Here is a 20,711-nt window from a genome sequence, read left to right on the forward strand (position 1 = left end):
GCGAAAGACCTGGAAGTTTATCATTAATCCGTGTGCCAAGGAAAAACTTTGTCTCATTTGATTCCAAGAGATTCACCCTCTCGATGACACACCCTAATGTGCAACCAACGTGCAACTTGAGACAGCAATGTCAGAGACAACGCAACATTTGGCCTTACTCATCTGAGAAAATGCACATGACAAATAAATCTACCATGTTTTTTACGTCCTCAGTATGCGTCCAGGTGTGGGTCAATTTGAATCCACCCGAAGGTTTTCCAAAATGATTTGCGAACGATGCGGCGTAGCCGCGCGAAATGTTGTACAGCTGTAGAGAATGGAAAAGCAGATCTTTTGACGTAAACATTGTATGTACCTCACAAGTTCTCTGCCCTATGGTAGGTCAAAATGATGCCGAGGCCGTCAGCGAAGAGGCATTTCCAGGTAATTGTAGAATATGATCTAACAACGGAATGTTGAAGGAAGTCATACTCATCTGAAATAATTTCTTGGACAAAATACCAACCGAAGTTACAATGACACAAAATCCATTGACCTGTGAATAAGAAAAGAAGTCAGACCAAGGTCACAACTGACCTGCACTATTTATCAAGAGCTTGGTTTATGAGGCAGTTTCTAGGGCTTTTCTCTAGTGAATTTATTCGGAACAATGACTGCGTAGCCATCTTCCACGGCCTGTTTAAGCGTCAGGAAAGGTCAATGACCTAAAATTAGGCAGGTCAACGTGTTGTTTGTAGGGGCACACTGTTTTGAGTGATTGGGATCTTTCGTATTTCTTCCAGTAAGAGCAAAAAAGGGAGATTGGGTGGCAGCTGCCATTTCAACAACAGCATTCCAAAATGACATATCTGTTCCATTTCTCTGAATGAAAGAGCAGGTGCCGCAGGCAGTGGACAGCCGCACACGTGAATTATAGCGTTAACGCAGACGGTAATCTGGCATGAAATTGGCTGCACATGTCATACTGGTTTGTAGTTGTTTCCAACAAGTCGTTGTTTTTGAAACCGCAATTTAGAAGAATACGTCCGCCATTGCATTGCGTCTAGCGCAATATTAAGACTACCGTCAAGTGATGTCCTTGTGGAAGTGAAAATGCGTGCAGCTAAGTCTTCATAGGCCATCACAAATAGCTCGCTTCGTTTATTTGCTAGGATACACGGCTCTCACCCGTGAGGTCCGGGTTCGATTCCCGGTGCGGGAAAGTAGATGCCAGTTTTCTGCGCGCACGCCAGCACGGAAATGAAACGAGTGGTCTTGTTCTGATTTATATAGCAATTGCATTCTGTATTTGCAGGAACAAACGTGCTTGCGTTAGCCGACGTCACTCTGTCCTTTGTGGATGAATGCTCTGGCACGTTCGGCGCCTGCTATTATTGCCGAAATTTTCCGTGTCATGAAACCATGCCTATTCTATGAAAAATGCATTCTATAATCATGTGCAATGTATCAACAAGGTGCTACAATGGTCCATAGGGACGAGCCCACCCTTTGCTACTGAAGTCCTCTGCCTTGGTTGTTTGTAGCGCATAACACATAAGGCTAAACCCATCGTGGTATGTAGTGGCACAGTGGCACTTCGTACCACTTTGTAAGCATATTGTACATACTTCTGATAAGTGCTGGAAACAAAAAGTCCTGAAGTTCAAGAAGCAGCAATATCAGATAACATAAGTGGAGAGGCAGCCCCGACCGGGCGCTCAGCGCATGCTCCACAGAGGGGTCCCTGCGCGGGCTAATGCTCAGCGATCGGTGCGCCTGGCACATGTCCTGTCCCATCATTATCCAGTCTTCTTCATCTCGCAACACTGTGCTGATCATTGCTGGCCAGGGGGACTACATTTAAAATAGCCAAACCGTGTTAGAATTTTGCATGGCTTACGCAACATTGGTTGAGAGCCAATAGAAATCGACCCAACAGTCTGCGCATGTTCGCGGGTGTGCAGCTCAGATACTAGAGCGTTTTAGGTCTTAAGAAGGGTAGGGTTGTAAAATTCACCCACTGATGCTCAAGATGGCGATTTCAGTTAAATCTCATACAAATTTGGAACACCCGCCTTGGCGTTTGTCGGAAAGTTTTAGTTTCAAGTCATGCAAATGCTGAAAAGTGATTCGGAAAGTAGTCCTGCCGACATCATGCGAGAACAGATTGCATATATCTTCCCGGCTAATCCGGATCGGAAAAATTTTGATGCCCCTCTTAACTTTGAATGCAATCACTATCGCCTTCTGTTTGGTTACACCCGCGAATATTTCCATTTCATCGAACTTACCGTTTGCTGATACGCGTCGCCGGTTTCGAGAACCCGTGTCCGTCAACTGATGTTTTTTATGGAAGTGAAAAGACGTGCAGTGAGGTCTTCATAGGCCATCAGTAACAACTCGCCTCCCGCACAGTCTAGTTGCTGGGGTATACGGCTCTCACCCGTGAGGCCCATGTTCGATTCCCCGTACGGGAAACAAGGTGCCTGTTTTCTGTGCGCACACCAGCACGGAAATGAAACGCGTGGTCTTGTTGTGATTTATATGGTAATTGTGTTCTGTATTTGCAGGAACGTGCTTTTGTCAAACTGACGTCACTATGCCCTTTGTAGTTTAATACTCCGGCACGTTAGGCACCTGCTAGCATTGTCCAAATTTTCGTGTCAGGAAACTATACTTAATCTATGAAAATTGCATTCTTTAAACATGTGCAATGTCTCAACAAGGTGTTACAATGGTCCAAAGGGACGAGCCCACTCTTCTTTACTGAAGTCCTCTGCCTTGGTTGCTTTCAGCGGATAACACATAAGGCTAAACCCGTAGTGGTATGCACTGGCACAGTGGCACTTTGTACCTCTTTGTAACCATATTGTACTTGCTTCTAGGATGTTGTTGTCACAAGTGAAGCATGGTTTCCTGACATGGCAGATGCCTACCAGACCAATGTATCGCATTGCCAGGGGCAGAGTGCCGGCGGCCAAAGAAAGAGCTTGTTAGTTCGGGCAAATGCAGGCAACACTTAAGACCTATGCCCCAACAAGACACAACCTTCATATCCGCACCGGGACTCAAACCCTGGCCTTTCCGGTCAGAGCCTTGTATTCTAGCCCATGAACCAGGCAGGAGGAGGTGCGTGCACGGAAAGGCTTCCATCCAAAAAAGGCTACTGTCCATCTTTGTAGTCCAAGAAGTTCATTGTCCATCAATGGCGTCTGAATGATGTAAATGCCCCCCCCCCCCCCCCCAGCTAAATCATGTGTTGCAGACAATAAACAGGCTGGGAAGTCGGCTGCCCTTCACGAGAATCCATTGATTTGCCAGCTTTGCAAAGCAATTAGAACTTGTTCACAGCTATGTGCGCGCACTCAGCTTCCTCCATGACCTCCAATATCACACACGGAGAATATTCCTCGGGCCATAGTTGAATGGTTGTTCAACGAATTCATAAAATTGATCGATAAGTGTTGTCATGATATGATACCTAAGTTGTCAGTCTCAATTTTACGCTCTGTGCTGGGGTGCACGCTGAAAACGCCTGCTCTATTTCCCGCACCGGGAATCGAACCCGGGCCTCACCCGGGTGTGTGAGAGTGAGGCCCGGGTTCCCGAGGCACCCGAGGCCAGGGGAGGCACCCGAACCCGGGTGAGAGCCGTGTACCCTAGCCACTAGATCATGCGGGAGAGAGGGTTTGGAGGGAAGGCCTCTAAAGTCCTCTCTGCGCGCCTTTTAACTCCACTAAAAACGTTGCTGGATGTAAGTCTTAATATTGCGCAAGACGGAGCGCAATGGCGGACGTAGGCTTCTAGATTGCGGTTTCTAAAAGAGTGATGAAAAAAACACTGCAAACCAATATAAGATATCACGCTTAAGTGCAACTTGAGAGAGAAGCGTGAGAAACAACGCTACATTTGGCCTTACACACCTGCTAAAATATGTATGACAGATGTTCTGCATAAGTTGTCACAGATGCCTTAACGCTACATGCTTTCCTTTTCAGTGATGCGAGTGGACATCCATGTTAAGCTTTTGGCAACAAATGACGGCATATAGCGTAAAGAGGTGCTTATCTGATAAGTGCTGGAAACAAACAGTCCTGAAGTCCAAGAAGAAGAAGAAGTATAAGATAAGTCTTGGATAGAGTCGAGCAGGGACGGATCTGGCCTGGAGTTTTGGAGGGTGTGGGGGGGGGGGGCGGCAACCGTTCGTCGCCAGCTGCCTGGTGTGGGATCCGAGGTCCAGTGCACTTATAAAACACGATGTTTGCGCCGAGTAGGACTAACCCGCGTCAGCATGCGTTTTGGCTTGATTTTCAAATTGCTGCCAAGTTTTCTTCATAAAGTTTTTTTCCGAAACGGAAAGAAATGTTTGATACCACACCATCAAAGTTCAAACAGACGGTAAGTAGACGAAACTTTTATGAAGTTCTGGGAATGTTTTGGTGTGTGTGTGTGTGTGTGTGTGTGTGTGTGTGTGTGTGTGTGTGTGTGTGTGTGTGTGTGTGTGTGTGTGTGTGTGTGTTGTGTGGCCCAAACATACGATCAGAGATTTTGGGGGGCATGACCCCGTGCCCCCCCCCCCCAGGATCCGCCTATCGAGTCGAGGTATTTTGAGTTGGGAACGAAAAGGTACGTCCCAAACGCAGTCAATCGCTGTACAGGCATTCAGCGTCCTCAAAACGACTGTCTCACTCTTGGACCATATCCCAAAAACACACTCTGGCGAAACCTCACCACAAATTAGGTCTAATAATAGTATTGGGTAGTGTCTGGAACTGCCGCTTTTAGGTTTTGAATACCCGTACCCGCCTCGCACTCAAATTTGAAAAGCACAAGGGGTAGGCTGACCTTGACCGGGCAACCGGCGCACACCCCGCAGAGGAGTCCCTGCGCGGGGTAAGGCTCGGCGGTTGGCCCGCAGGCGCATGTAGTCCTACCCCACCGTTATTCATTCCGCCTCATCCCATTGCCTTGAAATGACAGATTTCAGGCCGAATTGGCTCTAATCCGAATAACCAAACCGTGCTAGAATATCCGTCACTTCTATCCTCTTTCCTGTCTCACCCTGCGTCCTGGCGACGCCCCGCCTGTCTGTGGCACGCTGCATGCGTCCGCCACGAGTGGGTTGAGAGGCCCGTGGAGAGGCAGCCCCGACCGGATGCTCAGCGCATGCCCCACATCAGGATCCCTGCGCGGGCTAATGTTCAGCGATTGGTGCGCCTGGCACACGTCCTGTCCCACCATTATCGAGTCTCCTTCATCCCGTTTTCTATGCAGTTGGGTAAAAATCCAACTCCATTACGTTGAAATGAATGTGGGTCAAATCCGGAAAGAAACTTTTTTATTTAAGGCAAGGGGTTCCTCGCTCAGCCCCCTAGCCTATTTCGTGAAGATACACCGCTCTGGTGGAGACTTAACGACCATGACACGTGACGGGTTTGCCATCAGGTTACTCAAGCGTCAGATCTGACATTCCGGGCGCGTTTCCCCCGGTCACCTGTCTTCAGGGCCGGGCTCTCAGTCGGAAAGTCTCCGGTCGGAGAGTCTCTTGCACCGTTGAGGTGCAAGAGACTGCGGGAATAGGACTAGACTAGAACTAGAGCCCGGAGGACAATGCGTGCCTCTATTTTGGTCACAGACCAACAACAACGAACACTGCTCCGTGTCGGCCTTAGCCCTGCTAGGCCATTTCCCAAGCAAGGGGAAGACTGGGGTCAAATTTGCGTTGGTCAAGCGAGTTGCAGTGGTCGGGACTGGGAACCCTGAAACAATGAGGCCTCTGTGTCGGTCAGGAGCCCGCAGTGCCTGACAGAGGGCCCTGACTTGGTGACGCACACATGCGTAGTACTTCAACTCGCTGAAAGATGGCAGTAGCGGTGCCGAAAGCGCCAGCTGAGCAAAACATCTCCTTATGTGCTCGTGTTTCGCCCCTGTCTCGTGGTGTTCTTGCACATTAATCCGTAAGTTTAAAAAGTCAGCTGGTATTCCCATGCTCGGTTACCGCGCCATTTCTAAGTTGTTCCATTACAAGCCTCTTTTCCGTAATACCTAGCGATCAAGTCCAGCATCTTATCTTACGTAGCACAAAACCCGATTCGCGTTTAAAACGTCAATGGCTTGCTTATTGTCGAATGCGAGCCGATTGATGTGTGCCGGAACTGGAAATCGTGCCCGCGGACGTCAGACCCGAATGTCTGTTCAAAAGCGTTTTTTATCGGCCTTCGACACATTGGGGCCTATGGAGTGGCAGAAGGGTGTTTACAGAGAGTTTTACGTTTGCATGGGGTTTGGAACTGCAGACGCCATCTTAAAGATCTTTTGGTGCAATTCACAGCCCTGTCCTCCTTAAGAACCATGTCCGCCTTGTTTCCGGGCTGCACACCCGAGAAGATGAGTTTTTTGGGGGAGAGTAATTTAATGTCATCTTGGCATTGAGATCGTCATAATAACGCCATTTGAATTTTGCTATCCCATAAGCAATGCAGAAATCAAAGCAAAAACAAAATATAATGGCCCAGTCGTCTATATCTGGCGTTCATGAGCACGACTTCCAGGTACAACGACCACCAATTGCCTCTCAACGTTGTGTAAGGTACGTTGACGTAATCAAACAATGACGCATCGAGGAACGCATACACTAAACAGGAAAAAATTGTGTTGTCTAGAGCAGCCTTTATAAGCGAGCTGGTTTCACCAAATCTGATGCCTGCTTCAAAATCTTTAATTGTGGAGCATTGCTTTTAAAGGAAGTATGATACATTTGTATGGGGTTTTGAACTGACATAGCCATTTCGAGGATCATTCGGTGTAGTTCAAAGCCCTGCCATGCTAGGGACCTAAACCTCTCTAGTTTCTGAGCTACACAACTGCAAAGGTATGCAAAATATTTCGGAGGGACTATTTCGAGGTCATCCAGGCATCCATGGCGCCATAATAACGTCATTCAGATTCCGTCATTCTGTTAGCTACGCGGCGATCAAAGCCAAAGAAAAAAGCATTGTCGAGTTGTTCACATCTGGCGTTCGTGAGCATGTTTTCAAGGCATAGCGGCCGTCGATAAGGTCTCATGCAATGTTATGCAAGGTACGATGACGTAAATCAGCAATGAAATCTTGAGGGTCATATTCACCTAACAGCAAATTGTAGTGCCTAAATCAGTCTTTTTCACTGAAAAATGTGCATATAGTTATTAGTGAGCTTATTTCACTATATCTCATCCTTGTTTCGATGTCTTCAAATAAGGAACATTGCCTTTAAAAACGGCAGGGCTGTGAGCTGCTCCAAATTATTTTCAGATTGGTTACTTCAGTTCAAACGCCTATGCAAATGTGGAGCACTCCCTTTAAGCGCCTGCAATGCTTTACTGAACCCACCGTTTCTAATGCATCTGAACGAAAAAGGAAACACTGGGCCAATAAAATGCAGGTAGTGTCTGAACTGCTGATGTTGTGGATCCTAAACATATCACTATCTGTATCATGATCTTCGTATATCGTCATTATAATCGTCCCATGGGTTTTAAAATGTAAGTAATTTTCAGCATCAGAGCAAGTTTGGAATCTATCGTATATTCCTAAGTTTAGTTTTGACACCAGGACAAAAATCCAAGTAGCCAAAATCCAGAGAGAAACCCTCATTTGAGGATAGGTTAGGTCAACTTTTTGGCTCTATTTTGGCCATGCTTCCATATGTGCTTGCTGTGGCTACGCACATCGGGTTAAAAACATGTGGTTTGTGTAGTTTATGTATATATATATATATATATATATATATATATATATATATATTCATTCATGATCGATACCCAGAAGCCAAGAACATACGTGGACTACATCCGAGAAGTTTTTCATACCTGTCGCCTTATGACGACTGCTAAGACTCTGGACCCGCAGTCATTTGTAAAATCGGCACCCGTGTCTGCACACATATGCCAGGGGCTGCTCTTTCACCGAATTGCAAGCCAGAGAATGGGTGTGGGTGCTAATCCAACCGATGTAAATCATAGTTCTTTTTAATCAATGTGCACAGTGACAAATCCTGAATCTAATCCCAGCTAGATACACTCCCTTTAAGGTTTCCACGTACATCATCGTGTTTGTTGCTAAATCTTACACAATCGGCTCGGTGGTCATATACATTTGCCGCTAACAAATTGTTCGTTATTGGTACGAAGACAGCCTGATGCTCCTGCCGTCCCTCTGGCGAATATGTCTCCGTGTGTGCGTCTTAACTCGTGGCAAATTATTTTCAGTACAATACCTCTCTTACCACGATTTAGACAGTGCAGTAACATTTCTTACCGCCATTTACAAACAATGCAAATTTCACTCGTAGCCCACCTTGCAACGCTCCCCTATTGCCTCTTCACCTGTTGTCAGCAGTGACAACGATACTTCCATTCTTCGCCACCAGGCGTCCGGCACGCTGACGATGGGATGGACGTGACCGTGACTACGGCTACCCTGCAATACTTCCAGGACGTCGCCCACTGGAGGAGCGCGCGTTCCGGAGGACGGTCCTTGGACCGCACGCTGTCGGGACGCGCGGTGAGAGGGTAAGCCTCGTCAGAGTAGTGGCCGGGCATGCTGACAGTCCAAGGAGGATGGTCCGAGTTTGGCGCATATGGGACAGAAGAGGCTGATGTAACTACACCTGGGAGAGGAGCCGGCCTGCTGGAGCCGGGAGGGGATCGGAGCAGCTGGCTGCCGCTGATGAAGGCGGTCCAGCGCTAACACACGCGAACCGCGACGCGGCCGTACTGGTGCTGCCGTACTGACGTTCGGGCATGATGCTGATGGGGTACAGCTTTAGTCTGCTTACGCGTGGACCGTGGCCCGAGGTAGACGGCAGAGCAGCTTCCGTGAACGTCTTCTGGGATCTGGTGACCGCGCGGGTCTGCTGCAGCTTGGCGGCCGCGCGGGTCTGCCGCGGCTTGGTGGTCGCGCGTGTCTTCTGCGACTTGGTGGTCGCGCGTGTCTTCTGCGACTTGGTGGCCGCGCGGGCCCGCTGCAACTTGGTCGTTGCGCGGACCTGCTGCCGCGCGGTCTCGCGTTAAGGCTAGAAAATCATAGGATCTTAAACCTTAAAGAGGACAGGGCTCTAAACTGCACTTATTGCCATCTTGAAAATGGCTGTCTCACTTCAGAACCCCGTACAAACGAAGAACACTCCTTTTAAGCAAATATGCTGTCCATGATCACTTGATTACCATCGTAAGTAACCATTAGTTCAACAAGTATGATGCGAATGTCAGGTGTTGCCAAGCTAGAATGTGGCTGTTTGAAAATGCATGCTATTAGAGACGATATAGCATTTTGTTTCTGTTCCTGTAAGCCTATAAATATGGACCGTTGGCACGATTACTTTGCAGATTGAATCAATATCATCGCCGATGATAAACTTTGCTCTACCGAGATGAAACGAGTGTGTGACTGTATGCCGTCCATCCTACGCCTTTTGGTGCATCGTGACGGAGATATCTTGCTTTCTGTACACGTGGGTGTGTGCTTATTTATCTTTCCGCTTCAGATCAAAGCTGACTTTCCCTCGAATGCTACTTGAATGCTGCCCACAACCCGTTTTTGTTTTACATTTACATTTTGGTTTTAGACGGCGTTGATGTGCACCATTTGCAACTTAGTTTCGCACAAAAAAATGATGATTCGTGAAATAAAACACTGTGGTTAATTATTTCATGTCAACAGTCAACAGTCACCAGTCAACAAACAATCATTTCATAGTTTGCCATTAGAAATGAGAATTTAATTGGTGTGAAAACAAAACAAGAATGAAACTAAAAGTTGAAATAAGCTATATATATATATATATATATATATATATATATATATATATATATTTTACTACATACATACGTATACACACATATATCACTATAAATGTACATACACATACATACATGTACACATACATACATACACACATACAACACACACACACACACACACACACACACACACACACACACATATATATATATATATATATATATATATATATATATATATATATATATGTGTGTGTGTGTGTGTGTGTGTGTGTACATGTATGCATGTATGTATACACAGCCACGTATGTCTAGCCGGTCTTATCAAGCCTGGACTGGAGGCCAGTGAGCTGGTTTGGGTCAGCCGCCGCTCATGATAACAGCGCCCGCGCGGTTCATAAAGTATGATTCATCAGGGCCACCGCAAAGGATCCCTGGCAAACCTCACCTCCACCAAACTCTCTTTGGTTTCCATCAAACTCCCCCTAGTAAAAGTTACTCTGCTTTCCTCTAGGCCTAGACTATAGAGATCTCAGTTTTTGAGAAAAACAACTTTGACCATCTTTCGGAAGCATGGCCCGGTTGCCCCCTTTCCGCTGGATCCGACCTTGATTTCGTCTCCCAGAAATCCCCAGGCGTAAAGCACCACGCGAAACACGTGAACCGCGATCTAAAGTCACACGAAAGTGATTGCAGCGTTTTCCAAAATTATCTATAGAAATATTTCTGTTCACAAATTTTTCTAGAACACCGTCCGTGTTCACCGCTGTGAACCAGTTGCGAAACACCACGCAAAACACGAGAATCTCGATCTAGAGCCAAACGGACAAGATTGCAGCGGCGTCGAGAATTAATCACTTCTAGAGACATTTCTGTCCGCAAATCTCTCTAGAACAATGGCCGTTCTCGTAGCCGTCACGAACCTGTTTGACGGCACACCGTGAGTGACGTCATAAGAGAGAACGGTCACGGCTCCCTATTAATCCGTCACCAAAATTAAAGTCAGAGGAACTACACATCCACGGTACCAAATTGGATGAATCCGTACCAAAACATACACTTTACAACCGGTTTAATTTTTGCCACCAATATGGACGTTTTCACGGCCGTTTTAACAAACCCTAACCATAATGCGTACTTACATCACCACATGTACGAGGAAAGTGTCCAGAAACACTATTATCCACCAGCTTGGCTGAGGTTCCACCAGATGGTGAAATAAATCACCAAGATGCAGTAGGACATCACAAATTTGCACCAGAATCTAAAATATTAGGCCCACCAGCAAAAAACGGCAATATTCTAAACCAAACTGGCATCAACTTGTGAACTTTTCGGGACACGTGCGCCAACAATCATATTGGATGTGCATTCTGAGAGCGAGTCGCTAACTAGCATTGAGTTTCGTGCATGCCTAAACATCCAGGAGCGCAGCCAGCTGGTGGTGGTGGGGACATATCCTTCCCGCGAGGCCCTGAGTGGCCTTCAGGACCATCGGCACAGACTATCAGGGGCCAGATTGGAGGGCCAGAGGGCTGGCCGGGGTACGACCCCGGGGCTGAAGGTCTGGCCCTCAAAGGTCAGCCAAAGGGACTCGTTGCGCCTGTCGGTGCTCCCGTGATGACGAAGGCTTCTACTGTAGGTCCGAGACTGTCGAGGCTGAGCAGCTGGCTCTGAGAAGGCTTGGAAGAAGGCATCCATTTACTAAGCAGCGACAAGACCGGTGCCCGCGATTGTCACTGAAGGCCTCCTGAGTTGGTGGGACTCATGAAACAAGGTGGCTCCCTGTAACAAGGCACAGAGTGCTTAACACGGGGGCCTGTGTCGGCAAGGGGCTCGCAGTTGGCCACAGGCACATTTTGCAGAAGAGGGACAGGACGGGACCCTGAATGTCAGAAAGTCACTTGTGTTGGTCGAGCTCCTCTTGCCTGACATGGGATGGAAATAAGAGAAATGACAAATAAATGATCCAAAACGAGACAATATAAGGGTCTGACTAGTCACGCACTCTAGAAAAGAACAGTGGCCCCTCAGAGCCCCTAGGTCCGGGCCTTAAAAGAGACTTGGGCCCTGTTTTAGACGGGGCCCGATCATCCTACCTGTCGTCCATACTGTAGTCCATATACGGTCTTGGGTAAAATGTTTTATTGCTGTCATCACGGTCTTTAAAACCTTTCTGACTCGATGAGTTTGAGACGAGAGCTGACGCTGAGCAGAGTTGCTGTGTGTGCTCTGGGTCTCCAGCCATTGTGCAATTACAATCCGACGGCAGAATTTTATGGAAACAGCTGCTTGTACCATGATGCTTGCCACGGTCTATCTGCCCTTTGAACTCCCCGAAATTTGGCGAGAGGCGAGAGCACAGAAGGTCAGCCAAGATCGAGAATACAGAGGTCCGCCTCACCTCGTCACCACCCCCACGTTATGGGTTCCCACTGGAATGCTCTCAGTCCGTGTCTAATTGTCTTAGATGTACCCCTGCCAGTACGTTTATAGCGACTTGAGCCCCTATAGCGCCACGGGTGGGATGGGATCGCAGGGAGTTTATATCAATTACGCTGCGGAGAGCGACAAGCTGATACTCTCTCGGTTATGATGTGATTCACTTCGGTGATGATATCCCCTTCACCTGTAGCCTTGAAGTCTGGTCGGCTTATTAAACCAGATTTTGATAATTAATTTCTACGATTGTTGATGATATAGTCTTTCGGTAATGAGCTGGCCGTTTCGGCTTGCTGACTCAGTTGGTGATCAGGGTGCGTATTTTGGTGTTGAAGTGGGCATTCTGGTTGTCCAATAAATTTGTCCCCCTAAGGTCACCTCCGGCGCGCGGCGCGCCGACAGTGGAGGCCGGGGAGGGGAGCGGGGCGGGGGCTGGTCTGCATGAAGCAACGGGTCCGCGCGCATGTTTTGACAGACGGCCTCCCAGTGCGGTGGCGGGCGGGGGGGGCGGCAGGTGCGGGTGTGACTGCCGCGCCGGGTGGGACCGGCGGTGCCGCGAGCGTGACCGGAGCCACGACACGACCACCCAACCAGAGGGCCGCGCTAGACAGAAGATCGGAGCAATGGCCACCCAACCAGAGGGCCGCGCTAGACAGAAGATCGGAGCAATGACCACCCAACCAGAGGGCCGCGCTAGACAGAAGATCGGAGCAATGACCATCCAACCAGAGGGCCGCATCACACAGAAGACCGGGGCAACGGTACAGAATCGGAGCAGGCGAGCAGTTTTGTAACGACGAAACGCCATCACATCTGGCGGGAATGCAGCAGCGGCACCAGAGGGTCACAGCGCCGTTGGTGGACGAGTGACCAGCTGGTACAGCCGGCGCCCAAAGGCCCGGCCGGCGCCCAGCGTCCCTCGCGTGCATAGTGAATTTTGAGGTGGGAAAAACGCATGCTGTTCCGTCCGCGTCATCGCGTTTGCCACATAGCTTAAACAAGCCAGGTGTGCCGGGTTGCAATGGATGTCTCCAGCACATAGTGTTGATAATAACATCTGGCGGACGATCCAGTACCATCGCCGGGCGTAAAGTGCACCGAGTGACGTCACGCGTCGAGGCGACCAGGACACTTGCGCGACCGCAGAGCGAACCTAAACAAGCTGGCCACAGGAGCGACGCTTTTTACCACAAACAGATAACGCGATCGATCGACTCTCCCGTCCGCATCGGCGCTGGCGGATCGCTGGCGTGTTCAGTACCGATGTGTGGCAGGGTGTGGGCGTGCGTCGGCTGCAGCCGGCGACGTCATTGGCTGCTGCTGAGCGCCGCCGCGCCGCTGCTTTTCTTCCTGCTCTGGCTGGTGTGGTGGCGTCCCGACCCGGCGCTCGTGGCCGTCTTCTACCCTGCCGCCGCTGAGCGCGGGCCTCCTCCTGCGGCCGTCGACTCGGAGCGCTGGCTGACTGTGCCTGTGGCGCCGCCGCTCCCGCCCAACGGCTGTATCTTCCTGCTGGAGACGTCGGGCCGGCGCCACATCACTCCGCGCGAGTGGTGCACCGTTGAGTCGGCGGCGTCCGCGCACCCGAGCATGCTCGTCGTGTTGCTAGCCGCAGCGCCACGCCTGCGCCGCTCCGCGCTCACCGACCGGCTGCTAGAGCGCAATAACACAATCCTGGCGCGGCTCGACTTTGGGTCGCTGTTCGCCGACACGCCCTTCGAGCGGTGGTACCAGAGTCGCGCCGTGCTGCGGTCGCCCTGGCCGGTGGTCCACATGAGCGACGCGGCGCGCATTGCAGTGCTGTTGCACCACGGCGGCCTCTACCTCGATACGGATGTAATTGTACGCCGCTCACTGGCCGGTGAGAAGAGAGAGGGAAAGAGATAGAGAGAAAGGGAGAGGAAGAGAGTGGGAGGGAGGGAGGGAGACAGAGGGAGAGGGGTGGGGAAGAGCAAGAGGGGGCGGACGTCCGTGCTGTTGTCATACGGGGATGGTTTCGAGTCGTGGGTGGGTACGAGTCCAGCACTTGCCGAGATACTGTGGCGTGACCAGGCGGACAAGCTCCCCATTTGAGGTTGCAAAGGCACTCTCGGTGTCAAAGGCAACATTACTGTAAAATGCTCTCAAATAGGGTTGTCTGTTTTCATGCTTGTTTGGGGGGAACCGAGTGGCCCATGATGTCCCTCCGCTTATTTTGTGTCAACGGACTTACACACTTTGTTCTGACGAGAGTCAGTTTGTATTGCAAATTGTATTATCATTTTTAAAAACCTTCAAATTAAACAGTATAGCAGTCCTGCAAGGACTAATCCACGGAAGGAGGCGAAACTGGAGGCACCTTCTGATATGGAAGAGGCAGATCTCTGGAAGCCGCCTTAGCGTGCCGAAGGCACACTTTGAAGGCGGCCAGGGCCGGCAGCACATACTCTTGGTTGGATACGGTACAGGGATAGTCATTAAGGACTTCGGTTATTTCCGTTCTCCGTTGCTTTTCAGCATTACATGTCAGGCGTTCGTGTGTCGTGTGGCTCAAGCTGCGCAGTCTGCTGATCGCTTACGCGCTCAGCTGTTACGTGTGATCTGCGGTGAGGGCAAACACGACTTAACATGGCCAGGGTATGGGTTGTCAAAGCGTTAATATGTGCGTTGCTCAGTAAGCAAACATATCTGTTTCATTTCTATGAGGCGACCGCATTATGGTGATAGATAACTGGATACATTGATGGATACAATTACGAGGTTTGGAGGCCAAGCCATCTCGGCAAATTATACAGTCTACTCTAGTTTGATTTTGTCGTCCTTGGAGTAGGTCGCTGCGCCTCCCTTGTAAAATGTTGCTCCATCTGAAGTGCAATTTTAGTGCGAATCACGAGCGTTGAGGGAAAATGTCTGTCTGAATTGGGTGTCGTACCACATTTTGCATTTGAGCTACGCCATGGTATCAATAATTGTACTCAATACCATGATCATTATCAAGGATGCTCAGGAATCGACCTATATTGACTGATAGTTGTGTAGAATTAAGATTAAAAGCAAGCTGCTTGAATTGCGTGCGTAAAAATGCGCTGTCAAAACAACGTTGAGGATGAGTTTGTTCTAATAGTGGTGAGCAAATGCTTGTGTCATTCATAGAACCGCTACATGTATGTTTATTATATTTTTGTTGCGCAGCCTGAGGTGCGCGTAAATTTCTCTGTAATGGATGCATGTTATATTAGGGTGAGTCATTTTAATTTGATGTGAGCTAGTTTTTCGGCGTGCTAAATGACCAGCCTACAAAAGAAGTTTGAATTATTTGCGTAAGATTGCGCAGCATTCAATTTCACCATTTCCTGCTGCACACAGCGATACACGTGAGACCTGAAACCCTTGCAACCTATATGTCCGATTTGATCTCGAATCGTTGAATTCCCTGCAATGGTAGAAGAGCGCAGCTACACGATTAAAAAGAAAATGTCACACGAATGAAGCTCAAACTGTTTCGAAATATTGTCCAAAAGGCCTAGTGCCGTCAAAAACGATACCACTTTTCCAATTAATGGTGCCATGTGTTTGTCAAAGTTTAACCATGCATGACTGCTTTTTATGTCACAGGTGACATGATTCGACACAACTGATTAAGGGGCAATTCACGGACATCGTCTTTGTACAAGTTTTTTGCCTGCAGGGTGAAAAACGCCCGCCAAAAAGTATATTTTTGCCCAAAGACACCAATGATCGGGCCGTAAGCCCGACGACGACAGAGCGCTCAAGGCATTTTGGCCGCGTTCGTAGTGTTGCGAAATGCGTCGTGGTATGTTCGTCGTCCAGGACAAGTGGCCTTATATGGTCCGCCAATGAGGGTCATTTAACCGTCAGCTTGATAGTGTAAGCTTGGTTACAGGGCAGCCCACGGCCGTGTAATCGCATTGCACACTAAATGACCTTTCATGCTATTCGGATAAGAGACCGAGGCAAAGTGGATCTATTGCAGATGTACTACAGTTATGGGATGGCGAATTAACACGCACTTGGGTGGGGGTGGGGGTCAACTTGACCCCCCGAAGGTTTTTCCAAAATGGTTTCCGAACGGCACGGCGTAGTCGCGCCAAGTTTTGCGTCCCTGTAGACAATTGAATTGAAAATCGTCTGGCATCAACAACTTAGATGTACCATGTAAGGTCGCGGACCTGTGACCGGTCAAGATCAGGTCATGGTTTCAGCGAGGGCAATTTCTAGGGAATCGTTCGATCTGATCCAAAAGCGGAGTGTTAGACGAAGCCACACATCTCTGAGATGCTTTCTAAAGTAACACAACAAGTGACTGAGCAAATAACATTGATCTAGGGTCAGGTACAAAGGTCAGACGAAAGTCAAAGCCAACTTATTGTATTACTCTAGAGCTTGCTGTATGAGGTGATTTCTGGCGCCCATTTGGAATTTGTTGATAACAGGAACTACGTTATACACCTTCCATGGACTTCCTTAAAGACCACAATAGGTCACTGACCTAACATGACTCAGGTCAACATTCTGTTTTTAGGAACATACTGCCTAACTTAATCTTAGTCGCTTTTTCAAATGCAAAACTCAATGCAGTCTCGTGTGCTCTTAGTCACCATGGTCTTTAAAGGTTCAAAAGGTCACTGATCTTAAATGATCATGTGACCTTTTGCTTAGAACAGTATCTTGGCTCTATGGACTTTTTGAAGACCAGCCTGGAATTCGATTTGTTTGACCTTATTTGCGCGAAGGTCATGACCTAGGAACTTCAAACTTTGGCCTAAATGAGTTCACGTACAGGTCAAGACATCCTGTGAATTTAGTGTTTCTAGCTCTCTTAGTTTCTGAGATCTCAGGGGATTCAAATTGACCTCCCACCCAAGCGAAGGGCATCCAACCGGACACCCGGGCGCGTGTTAAAAGTGACAGCGATGCTCAATGTTCAGCACGGAATCATATAAAAAATCTGTCTTGGCAAAATTTTTCTTTTCTGCGTGGTTTTTCAGTTTTAACTCCTCTGAACCCATCATTTATACTATTGATTCCGTGCCAAAGTAAAAAGTTGCTACTTCGGTTGTGTTGTCCCGTGAAAAATTGCAACAAAGAATAAGGGGCGTCAGTATCATACTTGGATGCGGACAGCAGCTAACGTTTGAAGGACAGAAAACCTCAAAGTATGAGATGATTCACCCCAATGCCTAAAGCTTCCCCTTCAATGGGGACGTCATATTAAGGTTGCGGCTTCAAGTTATTCAGCTGCACCCCCCATAGTAACGACACTGCGAGGAAGAATGAAAGAAGATCGTCTTTGTGTGTAATTGCCATCCCTTTTCTGTGTTTTTGTAATGTCCCATCCCCAAATATGGCGAGACCAAGCCAACACTAGGGGACACATGGGGGGGGGGGGGGGCAGAACACTCACAAAAGAAATCAAATGAACACCAGTGTCCGTAACGTTTCTAAAACACCAAAAATGGCCCGTAATGCCTTGCAAAGTGAATTCCGAGCATAGAATCAGGCCGATACGTGACGAAGAGGGACCTTTTGGTGAGAAAAGCCTCTATAACCCAATTTGTCCTCCTGTTGCCCCCCTCCGAGCTACGCCATTGTGAAGATGATGATGATCTGTGCTGTCTACGGTGATGTGTTGCAGGCATAGGGCAGTTGCTGCTGTTGCAGTAGTAGTTGCATAGTGTTTCACTGCACGGCCTGCTCTGTCTCGGCCGCTACCTGCGATCCGTCTGGGTAACCAGCGTCCTCCGGTGATTGCTGGACCCAGTGGCGCGTGACCCGATCAGCCGCCAGTCTAGGTCAGGCCCGTGACCTTCGTCTGCCGCCACGGCCGCAGCGCTGGACGATGGTGCTGGTCTGCAGTCGGAGGGAATCGTGGCGTCAGGTGTGCTCAAGTTCAGCCGCGACTCGGCCGTGCCGCGGCTGCTGGCGAGCCGCTTGACAGAGGGTTACGACCCGTACAACTGGGGACACAACGGGCCCGGCGTCGTCACCAAGGTGCTCACCGAGGCCTGCGGCCTCCGAGACCCGCCGCTGGCGGCCACCCACTGCGGAAACTACACCATCTACGGACGGTGAGAGCGGACGGTCACCCCACCATCTACGGACGGTGAGAGCGAACGGTCACCCGACCAACTACGGAAGGTGAGAGCGAACGGTCACTCCACCATCTACGGACGGTGAGAAGGGGACGGCTACACCACCGACGAACGGTGAGTGGGACCAACCTACGGCCAATGAGAGCAGACAGCCTATGCACCAGCTACCGACGGTGAACGGGGACAGCTTCACCATCTCCATTCGCTGAGCGGGGACCGTTGCACCAGCTACGGCTGGTGAAAGCGGGGACCGCCACACGAACCATGGACGGTAAGCGGGGGCCATTACACCATCCTTGGCCGGTGAGCGCGGGGACCACTACATCAGCTATGGCCGGTGAGAGCGGACGGTGACTGATGAAGGCATGCCACGTCCACGGAGAGGACGGTCCAGATAAAGTGTCAGACCAGCTGACGCCGCCATTAGTGCAGAGCGTCAGCCGGCGGTGCAGCGCTGCTGATCGCGACCAGGTGAGACGTTCGGAGCAGGGCTGAGGCAGGCGGCGGGTCTCCTCTGTTCGAACGATGCGCAGTAATCCGACGCATGACGTGCTCAGGACGGACTGTGCCTCCAGTCTAGGGTATGCTTGTGGCAGGCTGCTGCGTAAGGCCGTTGACGTCGTGGATCTTGGGCTACACGTGCACCCGTTTTTAATGCTTCGACAGTTGAATTCGAAATCTTGTGTCACTCACACACAGCACAGCTGTGCCCCGTCCCCGCCCGCCAACAGATGTGCCCCTCTGCGGTCACCATAACGTCGTCCTGACCCTCTCCCCTCCCACGGCCGCAGGCAGTGCTTTTACGCCATCCCATGGAAAAACTGGAGCCTGTTTCTGGAGCTGGACGCGCGGGACGCCGTGCTGGAGCGCGTGAACGGCTCGCACTTGGTGCACACGTGGGGGCGGTTCACGCGCGAGCGCCGCGTGCCGCCCGGCTCCGCGTACCACCAGCTGGCTGAGCAGCACTGCCCCTGGTCGCTGCAGCAGGGCGGGGCCGACTTCTAACCGGTGGGGCATGTCTTTGGGCTACGTCTGTAAGGCGGAGCTGACGCTTGACTATAACGATGGTTTTTTTTTGCCCCTATTGCATTCCTCCCCCCCCCCCACCGTCATAATTCACATTCTGGACTGCAGCAAGAGCGGCACAAAAACTCCGGTGGCTCGACGAGAAACAGCAAGAGGACAAGGTAGCAATGAAGCAGTTTTACGCCATGATTCAGCAATTTGTTTGATTATTTTAAGGCTTCAGCTCAACTTGAGTGAAAGCAAACGATGCTAATTGTGTAGACAGATTGCTGTTCTGACGGTACCTCAGCGTGACGACAGGCGCTGAGCAGCGCCTATTGGCTCGTGGAGCAGCTGCTGGATTGCCGGGTATTGGTCGGCCCGATCTCGGCCAGCAGTACCGCAGCCGTCTTCCGGCTCATACAAAAGCACAGCTGGTGCTGTTGGGGGTCAGCAGTGCGGCGCTCTTGAACAATGTTAGCGTACTCGCCGCGGGCTCGGCGGCGATGGAGAATCTCCGTCACCCACCCCGGATGCCGTTTAGTGTGACGCCTTTGTTGCCCCATCAGAAGCCTGGTTTGGGCTGGGGCGATGTTGATCTCCACAGCGACTTGCGCTGTGGATTTCTTACGTTTGATGCTTCCAAAATGTTTCGTGTTTATGCCTGTTATTTGTGTTTGTGACCTTGAGTTCTGCTTTAGTATATTCTGTTCGGGTTGGCATTACGAGAAATACAAGCGGTCGAATGTTGTTTTGCTATTATTGCTGTCTTGCGTATTATTGATATCAAAAAACGTGGTCGACTCTTTGCAAATACTTATAGCGGCAGACAGCATTGTTGTTACATGTTTGAAATTTATCCGCTTGTGGATTTAGAAAAGTCCTGGTCAATCTTGTCCGCGCGTATACGACTACAGGGGATCTTTTTCAATCCGGCGTGCAATTTCCGTCATTCAGCCATTCAGCGACGCGCCGAATATTGTTAGTGGGCGGCCATCTTAGAGCGCTGGTATCGAGCACCGGTAGCCAACGTTCCGCCGCGCAGCGCGCGCACCGCCGCCGCGGAGCTGGCTTCCGGTGGACCGCTTGGGTACCTGGCTGCGACCCAGAGGGCACAGAAAGCATGCCGTCAGAAGTCCGCCAGGCCGGCAAAACGCCGGAGACCAGGCGCAGTATTCCAGAGCCGATGGAGGGAGTCACAGTGAGGCGACTTCGCCGCGGCGGGAGCTAGATGGCGTTCGCAGCAGAAGACTGACGAAACCGGCAGTCTGTGTGACCATTAGACTGGTGCGAGGCACAATGCAAATCCCCATTAGCGGACCGTTTGGGCGGGGGGGGGGGCGGGGGTGGGTGCGCCTTAAAGGGCTGGGGTGGTCAGGGCATGATGAGAATGGAGGAGGGCTCAAAAGAGCATG

General features: G+C 50.0%; 1 protein-coding gene across 1 annotated transcript; it reads left to right on the forward strand.

Annotated features, from left to right (window-relative positions):
* Window positions 1–12,729: 12,729 nt before the first annotated feature.
* LOC119095421 (lactosylceramide 4-alpha-galactosyltransferase) lies at window positions 12,730–20,047 on the forward strand. The gene is made up of 3 exons (XM_037218252.1): window positions 12,730–14,060; window positions 18,030–18,267; window positions 19,083–20,047. The coding sequence occupies exons 1-3, from the start codon at window positions 13,466–13,468 to the stop codon at window positions 19,294–19,296; spliced, it is 1,047 nt and encodes a 348-aa protein (XP_037074147.1). The 5' UTR covers window positions 12,730–13,465; the 3' UTR covers window positions 19,297–20,047.
* The last annotated feature ends 664 nt before the right edge of the window (window positions 20,048–20,711 follow it).

The sequence above is a fragment of the Pollicipes pollicipes genome, unplaced genomic scaffold (assembly GCF_011947565.3).
Source record: "Pollicipes pollicipes isolate AB1234 unplaced genomic scaffold, Ppol_2.1 Scaffold_4219;HRSCAF=4965_pilon_pilon_pilon, whole genome shotgun sequence".
NCBI lineage: Eukaryota > Metazoa > Arthropoda > Thecostraca > Pollicipedomorpha > Pollicipedidae > Pollicipes > Pollicipes pollicipes.